Source organism: Podarcis cretensis (genome assembly GCF_951804945.1).
Source record: "Podarcis cretensis genome assembly, chromosome: 10".
NCBI classification, from domain to species: Eukaryota; Metazoa; Chordata; class Lepidosauria; order Squamata; family Lacertidae; genus Podarcis; species Podarcis cretensis.
The window spans coordinates 14,315,888-14,333,771 of NC_137179.1; the positions used below are offsets into that span (position 1 = coordinate 14,315,888).

At 45.6% G+C, this 17,884-nt stretch overlaps 1 protein-coding gene across 2 annotated transcripts in view; it reads right to left on the minus strand.

Annotated features, from left to right (window-relative positions):
- Positions 1-227: 227 nt before the first annotated feature.
- LOC307224988 (solute carrier organic anion transporter family member 1C1-like) overlaps positions 228-17,884 on the minus strand; it is a 29,811-nt gene continuing 12,154 nt past the window's right edge. For both annotated transcript variants that reach the window (XM_079992509.1, XM_079992508.1), the window contains exons 10-15: positions 17,478-17,673; positions 11,157-11,313; positions 8,793-8,977; positions 4,714-4,778; positions 4,083-4,200; positions 228-1,720 (exon numbers count right to left, since the gene is read on the minus strand). In XM_079992509.1, coding sequence (XP_079848635.1) covers positions 1,498-1,720; positions 4,083-4,200; positions 4,714-4,778; positions 8,793-8,977; positions 11,157-11,313; positions 17,478-17,673 — 944 coding nt within the window. In that variant the 3' untranslated portion in view covers positions 228-1,497. The remainder of the gene's footprint in view (positions 1,721-4,082; positions 4,201-4,713; positions 4,779-8,792; positions 8,978-11,156; positions 11,314-17,477; positions 17,674-17,884) is intronic.

A 17,884-nucleotide genomic window follows, 5' to 3' on the forward strand; every position in this document is an offset into this window, starting at 1 on the left:
AGTGGCTTCCTGTCCCTCACAATGATTAAGGCAGCAATCCTATGAATAATTGCTTGTGAATAAGCCCCACTGACCTTCATAAGAATAAACATTATGGGATCAGACTGCAAATTATGAAAGTACAATCCTTTATATATAATAGCAAAATACGTGCAAATTTGTGTTACTGACAGAGGCTGTAGAACGCAACTTTTCTTAGAAAGAAGCTGAGTTACTTTGAAAGAGAATTGTGTTGCTTATTTATGTATTTGGAGTAAAGTATATACTGTACACAACCCAGATTGGAAATTGCATTGTTAGTTAGCAGCCGACACCCCCATCCCCCAATAAACCACACCAAAAAGTCACCCAAACCCTTCCAAATTTCTGGAGTACAATAGCTCCCTTCAAGCTGCCTGTAGGAGAGTCACAGAAGTTATTTCCTCATCAGCCTGACCTAGCCATGTTCACTTACAAGTTGGTCCTTACTTAATAGTAGATAGGCTTGGGATTAAAACGCCAGTCTTCTTTTTTCAAAGAGGAGTAACTTTTCAATGACGACCTATTGCAGAAGAAGGGTTGATACATTGCAGCTACCCTCTCCACAGAAGCTGCTCATCAGGTGGGGTGGAGCTGCAACGATAGCTTCTGGGCAGCGGAATTGCTGCAGCTTAGTGGGACGATGAGCTATGAGGTGTCGGAGATGCTATTGCGGTGCAAACACCCCAGTGGAACCAAGCCAGTGCTCCTGTCAGTGTGTTTGCACCGCACTGACCTCCCCACTGCCTTGCCCCTCCCCATCTCCCTCCTGGCCGCCTTACTGAGTGCTATAGGAAACCAAACAAACAAAATAAATTGATTAGACAGCTAAGTAGTCCACCATAGGCTGAATTCACTCAGACACAGAAGGCTTCTAAGATGCTTGCCCTACCTTTTAAGTGTAGCGGTGAGCAATCGTCATCCTCTGAGTGCCTCAGAGTTGACATTTTGCCCTGTAAAACAGGGGAGTCTTTAGCGTGCCAGATATTGTTGGACTTCACTTCCCATCACCCCCATGGTCAATGGCCAGGGATCATGGTAGTTGTAGTTCAACAACATCTGGAGCACTGGAAGTTTCTTGTCCCTGCTCTAAACGTCAACAGAATAATAATAATAATAACTGGAAGCAATTGCTACAACGGCACAATGGCTTCTCAGTCATGCTGAGATGGCAAACCAGCCACAACCACTCCAAATGGAAGATTCTCTCAAGGAATGCTGCATACATCAAAAGCCATATTTTTGTTCCATGTGGAGAAGGAAGAGTTTTGTTCTGCATTTTGAGAAAGGCAAATGCAATATTGCATTTTTTAATGGCCTCTACAAGTTCTAGAAAGGTGTTTGGAAGGTTATTGTATTTAGCAAAAAGTTGTGCCCGCCCGCCCAGCTCTCTCATTCAAACACGTTAACTTATAATGAAACGTAGGCCAGAATTTTCCACGTTGGAAGAGAGACCGCTTAAAAATACACCAAGTCTTCCTAAAGCCGAGTTTCTTTCTCTGGCCAGTAGGTTGTCTGAATCACGTGGTCACTATTGACGAAGTCGCTTTTCCTGCTTTTAACAGTGGTGCTCTCTCGCTCTCCAATGGCTGGGATGGTTTCGTTGTGTGGGGTGTATCTTTTCTTCAGGATGATCAAGACAGCGACACTTAAGAAGGTAGACATGGTGCCCAGAACAACAGTCAAGCCCAGATAGATATACCTGTGAGGCAAGAAGAATTTTGAATCCATTACTTGCACTGGTGCTTCTTTGCTTGATTGTGTTGCCAAAACTCATAATTACCTGAACTACCATAAAATATGGATTTGCCTTAGTGCTAATTCTCAGATGCGATATTAGAATCATAGAATCATAAAACTCTAGAGTTGGAAGGGACCCCGGGGGTGTTCTAATTCAACCCTCTGCAATGCAGGAATCTGCAATGAGAGATGACCAACCAACCTCTGCCTAAAGGTAAAGGTACCCCTGCCCGTACGGGCCAGTCTTGAAAGACTCTGGGGTTGTGCGCCCATCTCACTTAAGAGGCCAGGGGCCAGCGCTGTCCGGAGACACTTCCGGGTCACGTGGCCAGCATGACAAAGCTGCATCTGGCGAGCCAGAGCCGCACACGGAAACGCCGTTTACCTTCCCGCTGGTAAGCGGTCCCTATTTATCTACTTGCACCCGGAGGTGCTTTCGAACTGCTAGGTTGGCAGGCGCTGGGACCGAGCAGCGGGAGCGCACCCCGCCGCAGGGATTCGAACCGCCGACCTTTCGATCGGCAAGCCCTAGGCGCTGAGGCTTTAACCCACAGCGCCACCTGCGTCCCAACCTCTGCTTAAAAACCTTCAAAAAAGCAGAATCACCAGCTTCCAAGGGAGTCAGCTGTACCATCGAACAGCTCTTACTGTCAGAAAGTTTTTCCTGATATTAAGTCAGAATCTCCTTTCTTGTAACTTGAAACCATTGGTTCGAGTTGAATATATAATATAACGTATGGTTGTTGCTGCTGTTATTAATTATTATTCATAATTAACAAGCATTCTTTATTATTAGTTAATGGTAATAAAATTGCTATTCTTTATTGTGCTTATTAATTATAAACTAATTTTAATATAATTGTTATATTTTGTTGGTTGTGATTATTATTGATTATGAACATTATTTTTATTATTATGAGAATGGGCTTCTGAGAAGTTTACAAGTAGAAAAAACCCAATTACACAAGCATCAAGAAGTAAAGATCCATGTTGAAAACATGCAATAAAACAATTCCATTGTTCTATATATGGTCTGAATCAACATGAATTGAACTCTGTTTTTCTTGTAAGGTCATTTACAGCACATCCTTCCATCAACTCTGCTGAGAGACCAGCTTCATCAGGCACGCTCCAGGAAATATGAAACATATTCCACATCAATAGAATTAAGCAAATGCTTGCCTGTTAAATGGCTTTCCCATGCTATTTGTAAGGCCATGAACTCGTGTGGTGGTTAGGCATTGGTAAGAAGGGGTTAAGAGGATGTGGGGGGGGGAGGAACGCCATCACCTCCCCCCAGAGAGCGAAGGGTGGTCCAATAAAGGACTCCGGGGGGCGTGGCCCTGTCCGAAGCCTATGGAGGTGTGGGCCTAAGGCACGCCCCCGAGCGATGACCCGGGGGAGCTCCTAGTTGACGTGCCTCAGCAGGAGACTCCCCCTCTATGGTGTTAACCCTTCCTGGTCTTCAGCAAATGGGCTTGAGCCGGATAGTCGATAGGACCAATGCCTAAGCCAATGCCTCTCATTCCTGAATTCAATAAAGTTGTGACCTAATTCGCCCATTTAACCTTAATTCTGGTGTCCGGTGTCTTTATTTATCCTTGGTGGGGGGCGGGAACTTTCCACGCAAGGCCATGAACTGTGGGCAACCTTTAATTTAGCAGAAATTGTTTGTTGACCTTAGAATTTAGAGGCAAACGTCCTCCAGGTCTCTATCAGCATTTAGCTGGCTTAGATGTAGGCTGCCATGCCCTTCTGTGACTTCAGAGCAGCTAAGCCAATGGCAGCGAGAGGGGACTCCTCTTGCTTATTCACATCCTCTATAACATCAGAGGCGACCAGCAACCGACTGACGGCTGATTCCCAAAGGATCTAGGTTCTCCAGTTATTACTAAACTAAGAGAAGTTTCTGAAGGGACGTGGGTGGAGCTGTGGGTTTAAACCACAGAGCCTAGAACTTGCCGATCAGAAGGTCAGTGGTTCGAATCCCTGCGATGGGGTGAGCTCCCGTTGCTCGGTCCCAGCTCCTGCCAACCTAGCAGTTCGAAAGAATGAAGTGCACATAGATAAATAGGTACAGCTCCGGCAGGAAGGTAAACGGTGTTTCCGTGTGCTGCTCTGATTCACCAGAAGCGGCTTAGTCATGCTGGCCACATGACCCGGAAGCTGTAGGCCGGCTCCCTCGGCCAATAAAACGAGATGAGTGCCACAACCCCAGAATCGGTCATGACTGGACCTAATAGTCAGGGGTCCCTTTACCTTAAGAGAAGATTCTGAAGACCTGAGGGTTACAAATGCAGAAAAGAAATCTGAAACGCAGTTACCTGAATGCATTTGAATCGTACAGTCTGCAAGCCCCCTGACCTCCACACCTTTTGCTTCCCCATTTGAGGCATGTTGTGTCTATTGAGACTCCAAAGTACACTGGAGCCGGGATTCCTGCTGTACAAAGAAAAACAGATATATATTAGGGGTCATGTCCCGGCTCACTCTGCCCATCAACTCCCCTACCATTCATAGAGTCATGTGTAGAATTGGAGAGTTGGAAGGGACCGTGTGGATCATCAAATCCAAGCCCCTGCAATGCAGGAATCTTTTGCTCAATGTGGCACTTGAACCCACAACCCTGAGATTGACCCCCACCTAGAGCTTCCCCCTTCCCACCCCACGCAGCCACTAAGGTGACTTCATGCCAATCCAGAGTCATGATGTGGCACTGCATATCCTCCAATGGGCATAGCTGTCAACTTTTCCCTTTTCTTGCAAGGAATCCTATTCAGAATAAGGGAATTTTCCTTAAAAAAGGGAAAACGTTGACAGCTATGCCAGTGGGTGCTGTTGCGAATTGCCCTGAGGCCTGTGGGTGACGGGCAGCATGCAAATTAAATTAACAACAGTGATAAATGCAACAAATGAATAAATGCCAGTGAGAAGCAAATTCTGACTCATACTTACCAAGAACTCGGATGGCTAAAGTGTAGATGCCCAATGCAAAAGATTTGAGGTGTGGGTTGATGCATCTGAAATACACAAAGCACAAAACCTTCGTTCAAAACAAATTGTTGCGGGAACTTAGCTGCAAAGGTGTGCTTATCTCGAGGAGGAACTGCCTGTACTTTTTTACAGGACAGTTGTGACTCAGCAAAGAAAGTGAGAGAGGTTTGCAGAGGTGGAAAGAGGGTTGGAGAAGCTAGTAAACTCTAGCCCAGTGGTAGGCAGGCATCAGGCTTTTTGGATCTGCTTTATATTGTATGTGTGATTCCTTTTCATTCTAATTTTTAACCAATAATTTATCGGGGCGTTTACACTTCTACGTCTGCATAAACCTTTTCACATACGCTATATCTTTAAATAAAATTTCCTCCCCTTTAAAAGTCCCAGGAGTTAGTCTTGGCATTATACTGCCACCTTTAGGATTCTAAGATGAATTACACTTGGAAGTTCAACATTATTAACCCCCCCACACACACACCTTCTCAGATCTAATATGAAGAAATATTTTCAGAAACAGGCTTCCATCAGGTGGTCTGCTAGTCTTTTTAAAATCCCAAATGCTTAATTTAAAACCAGAAAGCTTCCACAACTGAAGAAAGCCTTCAAATTTAAAAGAGGAGGGATTGGGGCATTTCCCAATCTTGCAGATGGTAACAAAAGAAATGTACCACTTGCAGTAAAACTTTGATCAGCTTATCAGGTGCACCTGGCAAATCAGGGACCTAGGAAACAGCACATATTCAACAATGCAGATAGAATGTTGGTATCGCCCAATAGAGGCTCAGATGCGATATAAACCCAACCCCCCTTGCAAATCCCAGTAACAGAAACTCAGTGAACCTATGATTTGTCTAGTTACAGATAGGTAGCCGTGTTGGTCTGCCATAGTCAAAACTGTAAGACACTTGCATGCAAAAGAAGACTAAGGGATCTCCCTCTGCCCCTAATGTTGCACTTGGCTAGCTCCACCCCGATACCCATACATTTAGTGAAGGCCTATAATGAGAGACTTTGACTTGGTAGGTTCAGCCCTTGTTCCTACAAATGCCTAGGAACGTGGGTGGCGCTGTGGTCTAAACCACTGAGCCTCTTGGGCTTGCTGATCAGAAGGTCGGTGGTTTGAATTCCCGTGACGGGGTGAGCTCACATTGCTCTGTCCCAGCTCCTGCCAACCTTGCAGTTTGAAAGCATGCCAGTGCAAGTAGATAAATAGGTACCGCTCCAGTGGGAAGGTAAATGGCATTTCTGTGCGCTCTGGTTTCCGTCACAGTGTTCCATTGTGCCAGAAGCAGTTAATCATGCTGGCCACATGACCTGGAAAGCTGTCTGCAGACAAACACTGGCTCCCTTGGCCTGAAAGCGAGATGAGTGCCGCAACTCCATAGTCAACTTTGACTGGACTTAACCATCCAGGGGTCCTTTACCTTTACTATAAATGCCTGGCTTCCACTCGGCAGCATTGCTTTCAAGTTCGCAGACCTTATTTGCATCACAGGCCCACAATGTTCCGCATTTGTAAGAACTCAATCATTTAGTGTGTTGTTGTTGTTTAGTTGTTTAGTCATGTCCAACTCTTCATGACCCCATGGACCAGAGCACGCCAGGCACTCCTGTCTTCCACTGCCTCCCGCAGTTTGGTCAAACTCATGCTGGTAGCTTCGAGAACACTTTCCGACCATCTTGTCCTCTGTCATCCCCTTCTCCTTGTGCCCTCCATCTTTCCCAACATCAGGGTCTTTTCCAGGGAGTCTTCTCTTCTCATGAGGTGGCCAAAGTATTGGAGCCTCAGCTTCACAATCTGTCCTTCCAGTGAGCACTCAGGGCTTATTTCCTTAAGAATGGATCGGTTTGATCTTCTTGCAGTCCATGGGACTCTCAAGAGTCTCCTTCAGCACCATAATTCAAAAGCATCAATTCTTCAGCCATCAGCCTTCTTTATGGTCCAGCTCTCACTTCCATACATCACTACAGGGATAACCATGGCTTTAACTGCAGGCCCTAAACCTTGGAACTCTCTGCCTATTGACACCAAGCAGGCTCCTTCACCAACCTCTTTTCTGCACCTGCTAAAGACATTCTCATTTCAACAAGGCTACCCAGATGCTTAGAAAGTTGAGGTAATCTTAATCAGCTTCAGTATTTTACCTTCATAGGTAGGATTGTAATTTTCTCTCAGTTTTCTCGTTTTAGTTTTCAGTCTAACGCTTTGAGGGGTTGCTGTTTTTGTTTTGTTTTTGTTTTTTGCAGTCAAGTGGCACATAGATTTTGTGAAATAAAGAAATAAATACAAAATGTTTTGTGGTTTCCTGCCCCACTTTCCACTGATAGCCACTTATATGGAATGCTGGAAGCGCTGTAACTCAAGTGGTAGAGCAGGGATGTCCAACCAGTAGATCTTGATCTACCGGTAGATGCCCAGCTGATCCCGGTAGATCACAGAATCCTTATCATGTACAAAAAGTCACAGTCTCTTGGGAGTTCGATATGCCTGTGGTAGAGCATCTGTCTTGCATAAGGAAAGTTCCAGGTTCAGTCCCCAGCATCTGCAGGTAGGGCTGGGAGAGAACCCAGCTTGAAATCCAGGGGAACCACTTCCAGTCATTAAAGGTAAAGGGACCCCTGACCATTAGGTCCAGTCGTGGCCGACTCTGGGGTTGCGGCACTCATCTCGCTTTATTGGCCGTGGAAGCCGGCGTACAGCTTCCGGGTCATGTGGCCAGCATGACTAAGCCGCTTCTGGCGAACCAGAGCAGCACACGGAAATGTGGTTTACCTTCCCGCCAGAGTGGTACCTATTTATCTACTTGCACTTTGACGTGCTTTCGAACTGCTAGGTTGGCAGGAGCAGGGACCGAGCAACAGGAGCTCACCCCGTCGTGGGGATTCGAACCGCCGACCTTCTGAGTAGCAAGTCCTAGGCTCTGTGGTTTAACCCACAGCGCCACCTGCATTCCACCAGTGTAGATTAGAGTTTCCCAAACTTGGGTCTCCAGCTGTTGTTGGACTACGACTCCCATCACTCCTAATTAGCAGGACCAGTGGTGAGGGATGATGGGAACTGTAGCCCCCAAAAACAGCTGGAAGCCCATGTTTGGGAAACCCTGGGGTAGATAAGTGCTGAGTTGATGGACCAAAGGTCTGACTCAACTTCTCATGTCAAAAATGCAGAAAACCATCACGTCAACATCAGGCAAGTTTCACTAGATCCCGGCTGGAAAACCAGTTGCCCTCCAGGTGTTGCTGGAGCCCACCTCCCATCAGCCCCAGTTGGCTCAGCCAGATGGTGGGAACTTAAGTCCAACAAAATCTGGGGGACCTCAGGCCCTCTGCTAGACGCAGATCAGGTGCTCTACTTCTGGGCTAGCTATTGAGGAGGGGGGAATTGACACCAATGGCAAAGGATGCTTAAGGAATTTGATTTCTGATCCACACTTCCTGGGTGGAAAAAAAAGTTACTACAAAGCATTAAAGCACACATTTTAGGATAAAATATGTTGAGAACTGTGTGCAATGAGATACCGTATTTTTTGCTCTATAAGACGCACCAGACCACAAGACGCACCCAGTTTTTGGAGGAGAAAAACAAGAAGAAAAATATTCTGAATCTCAGAAGCCAGAACAGCAAGAGGGATCGCTGTGCAGTGAAAGCAGCAATCCCTCTTGCTGTTCTGGCTTCTGGGATAGCTGCACAGCCTGCATTCGCTCCATAAGACGCACACACATTTCCCCTTACTTTTTATGAAGGAAAAAGTGAGTCTTATAGAGCAAAAAATATGGTATTTTTTTTTACATATTTAAATTAAGGTTTTTGAAAAACTGGGTATGCATGTGAATGTGTGTGTGATATAAATAATATATATAAATATGACACACACAAAATGCAGACTAATGCTGAAATAGGATGGAATCAATGAGCACATGAGACAATGACACAGCCATAGACTGATCTGTCCACTCCTGCTAAATTTCCATTCCTACATAATTCCCTTTAGCACTTGGGGATATGTATTGCGTTCAGTGGAAACGACTAAGCTATTCACCGTAGGAGTAAAATGTATCCAGGAGTCCCTCCAATGGACAGGGTGAAAGATGTGATTACTGATACAACCAGAAAATAGAGGAACATTTTGGGGCATTCGTTTCCTTTTTGGCATGGTCCCATCACAGCTGAAGACTGCCTTGACGACAATTCCGTGATCCCCACACAGCTGCAGTTATAAAATATCTGGAACGAAGCACGTAAAAATGTATGGTAAATATGACATGCAAGGCTAATCGTGGACCAAGTTACAGAAAATCAAGGCCTTTAAAAAAATAAAAATAAAACCAGCACATTGTTCCTAACAGTTTAAAAAGCAAAACATTCCCAAACACTGTGAGAAGTTCTTGAATGCTAGAAGGGCCACAGCGACGACTTCAGGTAGCAATACACATTTGCAAAAGTCCTGGCATTACAGCTTGACACCATCACATTTGACTAAGGTCAAAACGGGTTGGATTAAAAAATGTCCTTCTATTGAAGAAAGTTGTCTTTCCAGGAATGAAATCAGGTTTGATACAGCAGAGGTGCTGTTTCCATATTCCTCATGAATGCCATTTCCAACACTGTTTGAGGTCCCCTCCATTACAATTTTTTAGGGGCATAGAGAAGTGGGGAGCAGAGATTGACACCCACTCCATCCATTCACAGGAGCTGACTGTGTCTTATCCATGTCTCTGGATCCAACCAATGGACTTGCAATGGGGAGAGGTGCCGAAACAAGCACAGATATGAGCTACATTGTGCCGAAATCATAGAATCATAAGGGGTCCCGAGGGTCATGTAGTCCAAACCGCTGCAGTGCAGGAATCTCAACTAAAGCAACCATGACAGATGGCCATCCTGGTCTGGGCAGGGCCAGTGCCACTTGTAAGGGATCTTGAGCAAGGTGTCCTCTAGGTCTAACCAACCTCAATATGGTGGATCCTACATCCTATTCCACTTTGATGGGTACCTCCCCTCACTAATAAAAAACCTTATGATGTTGCATCAGCAGACATGGACAACCATTTTTCTTTCCTTTCTTAACTAGGTGTCAGGCTTCGGGGAATTCTATCCCTCCCCCAGTGGCAGCCAGAAGCGGAGAAAAACAAAGAAGAGTTCTTACTAATGAGTTTATTCAATCATCACAGTGAGAGACAAAGGAATGCAGTTAGTCTCCCGTTAATGGCGTTGCCCCCTCCCTTCCTAGCAACAGCACTTCCCCTTACGGTGGCCACCAGGGGCTAATTGTCTCCGAGTCCTTTGCTCTTGCACTCTCAATGAATGCCGGGTTCTGGGAGAAGGGGGGTCAGAAGTACTCTCCAGTGACAAGTTGTCAGCTGGCTGCTCAGCTTGTCTTCTCCCAACACCTCCCAACTCTTCTGTCTCTGCCTGTCTCTGAGCTGTGACCTTCCTCAAACTACTGTAATTCAATACTGCCTTCATCTTCTCTGGAAGCTTCGGGAAGAGAAGTGAGGCAGGTGCATTCTCCACCATTCCTCCTCAATCTTGTCACCTTCAGTCCAGTCCCTGACGCTAGGGCAGTCGGGCTGGTGGCATTTATAAGCAGAGCACAAAGACGACCAAGGCAGCAGACTATGGAGAGGACGTTCTGGAGAACAGGAAATGTGTGTGTGGGGGGGTGAGCTGCAGTCTCACTCTACCCTCTGTATCTGACTGCTACTGGTTCAACTATTCTTGTAAAAAAGGGGGGGCTGTCAGCCCTCTTGAGCCCTGACGTTTGCAATTCCATGTTGGCAGCTAATACTTGACCTGGAGCCAGCTTGATTCCACCATTGCAAATGAGCATGAGAAGGGTTGTGAGAATTGTTCCTTTACTTTAAAAAAATATATATTAAATTGAATTTAAATACAACACATGAAAAGCGGTGTTTTGGTTTTTTTAGTGAAGAAAGAAAAATGCAAAAAGGTGTATTAGATCACTATACCAATTGTTAACAGTTAACAATTACCATTTTCACCTACTGCATTTCATATAAATGAGTTCCAAATTCCATTATACTTGTCCATGGAAAGTCTAGGTCTATAAGCAATCCACACATAGGTGGCAAGTGTAGTCATGCCTGCAATCCACTGAATAAATGGAGCCAGACACTTTTATTTTTCCAATGCAGCAACATTGACCTTTTGACCACAGTAAGGTTATATAGAATCCACTGACATTGTCCAGTTGTCAGATTCGATATAGCAGGTATGTAGTTCAAAAAAATATTATCCTCTGAAAATGTTAGCTTTTTTTTTTGGTGCAGTCATATTTATATAATTCACCCTTTTCTCCCAAAACTTTGTGAGTATAGGACATTGCAAAAACACGCGAATTGGTCCTTTACTTATCAAAGTAGAGGAAGGACCAGCCACTTACCATGTCTTTCCCACTTCCATTGGATGTTTTGCAACCAGCAAGGCAAGCCGAGATGTAGGTGATTCCGTTTTCCCCGCATATGGGATCCCATTCATTCTTGGAGCAGATGCAGCCCAAGTTGCACTCCGAAAACAGAGTTCGTTCCACCTGTTTGTGGCTGGAGAAAGGGGAGGGGAAATAATTAGGAGAGGCTTTTTGGAGGCTGCAGGAGGCTGCTGTGGGGACAGAAGCAGCTCTGCAGGTGGGGTGCAGCCACTATGCAAACTTTTGGGCTCTCCAGGAAGGAGAGGAGGAGGAAGAGGAGGAAGACAGCAAAGAAGTCAGCACGGTGCAAATGCACTGGAGAAGCCAATCCCGCAGTCCTCCAGGTGCTTTTGCACCACGCTGACATCCCCACAGCCTCCTCCTGGTAAGCAACAGGGACTCACCAGCCAAAAAGATAGCATAGCAGCTATGCCCCACTCAACAAGCTGTGTCTGTGTAGGGAGGGAGGAGGGGAGAATTCTCCTTGCCACTAATACTCCATTGGATACAACACAATAGTCACTGAATTTCCACTTATGTCACAGAAATAAGTGGGCAACCACAAAGATGAATGGGTAGTCAATTGTGTGAGTACTTGGAGCTCACGAAGCTGACAGATGCAATAAGAGATAAACCTAAAAAGATGGTGAGAGAAGAATGGGAATGTTTAAATAATTATCTAGGGGATAAGGGTTCATCAATAAAGACCTGGTTATGTTTAGAATGATACCGCATAGGGAAATGTTCTCTGATACCAAGATGAGGGATTCTATGGAATGCAGATAGAGAGAATTGATAAGAATAATGATCTGTTGTGACCTTGATGGAAGCATACAATAGATGAGCCTTCTTGTGTTTTGGCTCATTCCCCCCCCCCTTTTTTCTTTCCCCTTTTTCTTCTTCCTTCCTTCTCCTTTTCTTTTTCTTTTTTCTTTCCCATAATGTCTTATGTTCTATGCCATGTACTTTGATATTTTTTGTAGTTTTTTAGCCTTTTCCATTATTATTATTGAGGATTTTTCTTTTGTAATCTTGGTTTTTTATATTTATCTTTATTTGTTTAAAGCAAAATAAAAATTATATTAAAAAAGTAGACAACATTGCAGACTCCAGTAACCATTATCCCCAGCCTGCCTGGTCAACGGAAATGTAACTGATTAATATACAGTGGTGCCCCGCAAGACGAATGCCTCGCAAGACGAAAAACCCGCTAGACGAAAGTGTTTTCCGTTTTCCGAGGCACTTCGCAAGACGAATTTCCCTATGGAAATTTTCTAAGCCCCTTTTTCTAAGCCGCTAAGCCGCTAACAGCACTAATCTGCTAAGCCGCTAATAGGGTTGCTCCGCAAGACGAAAAAACCGCTAGACGAAGAGAATCATGGAACGGATTCTTTTCATCTTGCGAGGCACCACTGTACAGAGGAAGGTGTCTCATATGGAGTCAGGCTATTGGCCGATCTAGATCAGTACTGTCAACACTGGCTGGTAGTGGCTCTTCAGTGTTATCTTTCCCAGTGCTACCTGGAGATGTCATGGATTGAACTTGAACTTCTGCGTCCAAAACAGACACAGCTATAGTCCTTCACCCAAAGGCTGGGAGCAGTTTGCAACACAAAACCACATCCTAACTGTACAACACAAGAACTGAAAAGCAAACTTTTCAATACAACCCATAACAACAGCAGCAAACTATTCATAAAATTCCAACCCTTGACGTTCTCCACATCCAAAAGCCTGATGGAAAAAAGCATGTCTTCCACCTGTTTTCTAAAAGAAAACAATGATGCGCTTTGTTGTTGTTGTTGTTTAGTCGTTTAGTCGTGTCCGACTCTTCGTGACCCCATGGACCAGAGCACGCCAGGCACTCCTGTCTTCCACTGCTTCCCGCAGTTTGGTCAGTTTGATGCGCTAGGTGCCCATAATTTCATCGACGGCCCCATTCACACCATACATTTAAATTGTGGTGATACCACTTTAAACAGTCATGGCTTACCCCAAAGAATTCTGGGAGGTATAGTTTGTTAAAGGTTCTGAGAGCTGTTTGGAGGCTCCTATTCCCCTCACGGGAGTACAATTCCCAAAACTGTTTTAACAATCAGTGCCTGGGGACTTCTGCCCCTTGTACTGCGGTCCCCAGTTGTCCACTAAAGGTAAAGGTAAAGGTACCCCTGCCCGTACGGGCCAGTCTTGACAGACTCTGGGGTTGTGCGCCCATCTCACTTAAGAGGCCAGGGGCCAGCACTGTCCGGAGACACTTCCGGGTCACGTGGCCAGCATGACATCGCTGCTCTGGCGAGCCAGAGCCGCACACGGAAACGCTGTTTACCTTCCCACTGGTAAGCGGTCCCTATTTATCTACTTGCACCCGGAGGTGCTTTCGAACTGCTAGGTTGGCAGGCGCTGGGACCGAGCTGCGGGAGCGCACCCCGCCGCAGGGATTCGAACCGCCGACCTTTCGATCGGCAAGTCCTAGGCGCTGAGGCTTTAACCCACAGCGCCACCTGCGTCCCCCACTAGGTTGTCCACTAGGCAGTGCCAAATCCACGCAAGGGATTTTTATAGTATTTGTTGTCATGATTGACAAGTAGGTTTTACAGCCCACCTGTCAGTGTTCGTCTGTGGGGTGGGAACCGGTCTTTATCTAGTTAAAAAGTTTCCTTACCCCGGCTCTAGGTGCACAGGGCTATGAATGACTAGGACTAGGTTGCAGAGGTTATCAGAAAATACTCCAGAAATAGTGCTTCATCGAAGAATGGCCAATAGCAGCCAGAAAAAGCCACGTGACACTCTATATTAGTCTCTTTCGATGGGGTCATTGCCAACAGTGATTACCACAACCTTTCAAAAGATTACAGGAAGGCCTATGGACTGGATATTGATTCAAGCTCTGTTTCCTTGTCCCCTGCCTCTAATGTCGAACATGCTCAACAAGCCTGCTTTCAAGGACATGACATCCTTTTATCCGAGAAAAGCTTTTCCATGTTTACTGTTCCAGGCGCTGTCATCAACCTCTCTGAAGGCAAAGATGTTAACATCTCCTGTATGCCAGAGGCTGTGTTTATGAGACCAGGGGTTGGATGAGGAAATCATTTTTCCTTTTGGGATACTGATCCCGGAGTCAGAATTTTAGAAGGCTTATATAATGTGGGGGGGGGCATCTTTTGAAAAGCTATTTACCATCTGACTAAAGCCGCTCCTGCTCTGTAAATTTAAAGCAATGTCATACCACTTTAAAGAGTTATACCTTCCCCGAAACAATACAGGGAATTGTAGTTTGCTGAGAGTGCAGAGAATTGTGCAGAGGCCCCTATTCCCCTCACAGAGTCACAATTCCCAGAGTGATTTAACAATCAACCCCTCTTCCCAGGGAACTCGGGGAATTGTAGCTCTGTGAGGGGAATAGGGGTTTCCTTGTAGCTCTCAGCAGCACCCTTAACAAACAACAGCTCCTAGAATTCTTTGAGGGAAGCAGTGACTTTTTAAAAGACATCACCTTGCCAACAAAGGTCCGCATAGTTAAAGCTATGGTTTTCCCAGCAGCGATGTATGGAAGTGAGAGCTGAACCGTAAAGAAGGCTGATTGCTGAAGAATTGATGCTTTTGAATTATGGTGCTGGAGGAGACTCTTGAGAGTCCCATGGACTGCAAGAAGATCAAACTTCTCCATTCTGAAGGAAATCAGCACTGAGTGCTCACTGGAAGGACAGATCCTGAAGCTGAGACTCCAATACTTTGGCCAACTCATGAGAAGAGAAGACTCCCTGGAAAAGACCCTGATGTTGGGAAAGATGGAGGGCACAAGGAGAAGGGGACAACAGAGGACGAGATGGTTGGACAGTGTTCTTGAAGCTACCAGCATGAGTTTGACCAAACTGCGGGAGGCAGTGGAAGACAGGAGTGCCTGGCGTGCTCTGGTCCATGGGGTCACGAAGAGTCGGACATGACTAAATGACTAAACAACAACAATTGTTGGCATCTGTCTGTCTTGATAGGCAATGGAGTGAGCCTCTGAGGGTGAAATCAAATTGCTGCATTAGCAGCACCAAAGTGACCTTCCTGGGGTGCAAGTCTTGGCAGTGTGTATGGAGGTCTTGGGCTGCCCATATGACAAGACCCCCTATCTCAACCTTGCTGATGTGATCCAAAGGAAATCAGAGCAAGATGTTTGGCACCAGCTTGGCTGCAGGAGTTGCCGGAAGGAGGTGTACAAGGCTCCATCCAAACATTTTAGGGACTCCACTCCAGATTTGTGCAGAGTTTACTCCTTAGATATCCCACAAGGCGAAGGAGGTTGAGAATTAGAGTTTTCCTTCTCCTAGATGGGCTACACTTCCAGGTTGACAAGCCCCACCTGCCCCTCATTTCTCTCTGCAGGATATGCAAAAACCACCCTGGGAGCCAGTGTGGTGTAGTGGTTAAGAGTGGTAGTCTCGTAATCTGGTGAACAGGGTTCGCGTCTCCGCTCCTCCACATGCAGCTGCTGGGTGACCTTGGGCCAGTCACACTTCTCTCAGCCTCACTCACCTCACAGAGTGTTTGTTGTGGGGGAGGAAGGGAAAGGAGAATGTTAGCCGCCTTGAGACTCCTTAAAGGGAGTGAAAGGCGGGATATCAAATCCAAACTCTTCTCTTCTTCTTCTTCTTAAATGTTGGACCCACTATTGGTCTCATCCACTCAATCTGCCATGCATGCAGGGGAAGCCCCTAACTCAGGCACCCCCAAACTCGGCCCTCCAGATGTTTTGGGACTACGACTCCCCATCATCCCCAGCTAACAGGACCAGTGGTCAGGGATGATGGGAATTGTAGTCCCTGGAAAAACTGTAGCCCTGGGGATTATCTAATTGATTTTTGATTTTTATTGTTATTCATGTTTTATACTGTATTTTATGCTGCTTTTATAATTAAGTGTTTTTAAGTGTTTTAAATTTGTTGTTAGCCGCCCTGAGCCCGGTTTTTGAACCAGGAAGGGCGGGGTATAAATTATTATTATTATTATTATTATTATTATTATTATTATTATTATTACAGTGGTGCCTCGCAAGACGAAAAGAATCCGTTCCGTGAGTCTCTTCGTCTTGCGGTTTTTTCGTCTTGCGAAGCAAGCCCATTAGCGGATTAGCGGATTAGCGCTATTAGCGGCTTAGGGGCTTAGCGGATCAGCTGATAAGCGGCTTAGCGGATCAGCTGATAAGCGGTTTAGCGGATCAGCTGTTAAGCGGCTTAGCGGAATTTGGGGATGCCTGCCCTAACTCATCAAGAGTTTAATACCTATCAGCTACCCTCACTTGATTAGCTGCCAGTCGAAGCCCTTCCTGTGTTGTTGTACGCTGACAGCTTCTAGGAGCCACAGGTGAGGGCTGAGCTGAGTGCAGGATGGGGACCAAAGGTGGACAAACTACCCCAGAAGGAACATGATGTGTTTCCCCTTAAAGTGGCACAAGAGTGCTCTAAATGCATGGTGCTGGTACTACGACTGTCTGAAAAATTCACATGGCCGAGAAAACAACCGGCAGATCACACACATATCGGCTCTGTGTGCTGCAGTTCCTGAAGAAAACTTCAGGGGCAGTGAAAAGCAGCACATTAGCTGCAGTATATTTTCAAAGCTTTTTTTTTATTTATTTACTAAAATTTATATACCACTGAATCAGAAAAAAAGCAAATCCCTATCTCTAAGCAGTTACAAAATATTCATTAAAAGTAGCAAGAAAATCATAAAATAATAAATATAGATAAAATCCACAGATTTTTTTTAAAAACACATGTGTAATAAAAGCACATGTATTAGTAAGCTAACCTGAACCGTTTTTGGCAGACATCAAAAACACCACAATGAAGGCACTTGCCTAATATCAAAAGGCAGGGAGTTTGAGAGAGCAGGTGCCGCTACACTAATGAAAAACAAGTTCTTGCCAGTACAGATTGAAAGTGATGAGGCACTTGGACAGCTGTGAGTTCCCTAGATCAAAGCGGTCAAGTTAGTCCATACAAGTACAGTGATAACTCATGTTACGTCTGCTTCATGTTACGTTCTTTCAGGTTACGTCCCATGGCGACCCGGAAGTACCGGAAAGGGTTACTTCTGGGTTTCGTCGCTCACGCATGCACAGAAGTGGCAAATCGCAACCTGCGCAGACTCACCGCTGCGGGTTGCGCTCTTTTCATGTTGCGAACGGGCCTCCGGAACGGATCCCGTTCGCAACCAGAGGTACCACTGTATAAGAAGAAGGTGCTCTTGCAAGTCCATTTCGAACAGCATTTCACCAAAGCCACTCCCCAGCCTGGTTGAACATACCCTTTGTAGGAGACGGTCAGGCCTGCCACTTCAGCATTCTTGCAGCCAATGGCAAAGAGCAGCAGGAGGAGGAGGTAGCCAAAGAAAGAGGATCCCAGGGACAACTTGGCCGCCCCCAAAACGTTCAGCCTGAATCTCTTCATGATCAGCCCTCCGGAGAATATCCCCAAAGCCACAGCAGGGATATTGATGAGACCTACAGCCCCTCAAACAAAGATGAAAATCAATACGGCGTGGTCTCGTTTTTAGCGACCTACAGAATTCCCCTGAAAAATTCTGGATTTTTAAAAAGCAGCCAGTACCAGTTATTGCTCCTTCTGTTGGAACACAACACAAAGGAATATAGAGAAATACAGAAACACAGCTCACATAACTCTGTATGTAATTATATAGGATTTCCCAAAGGC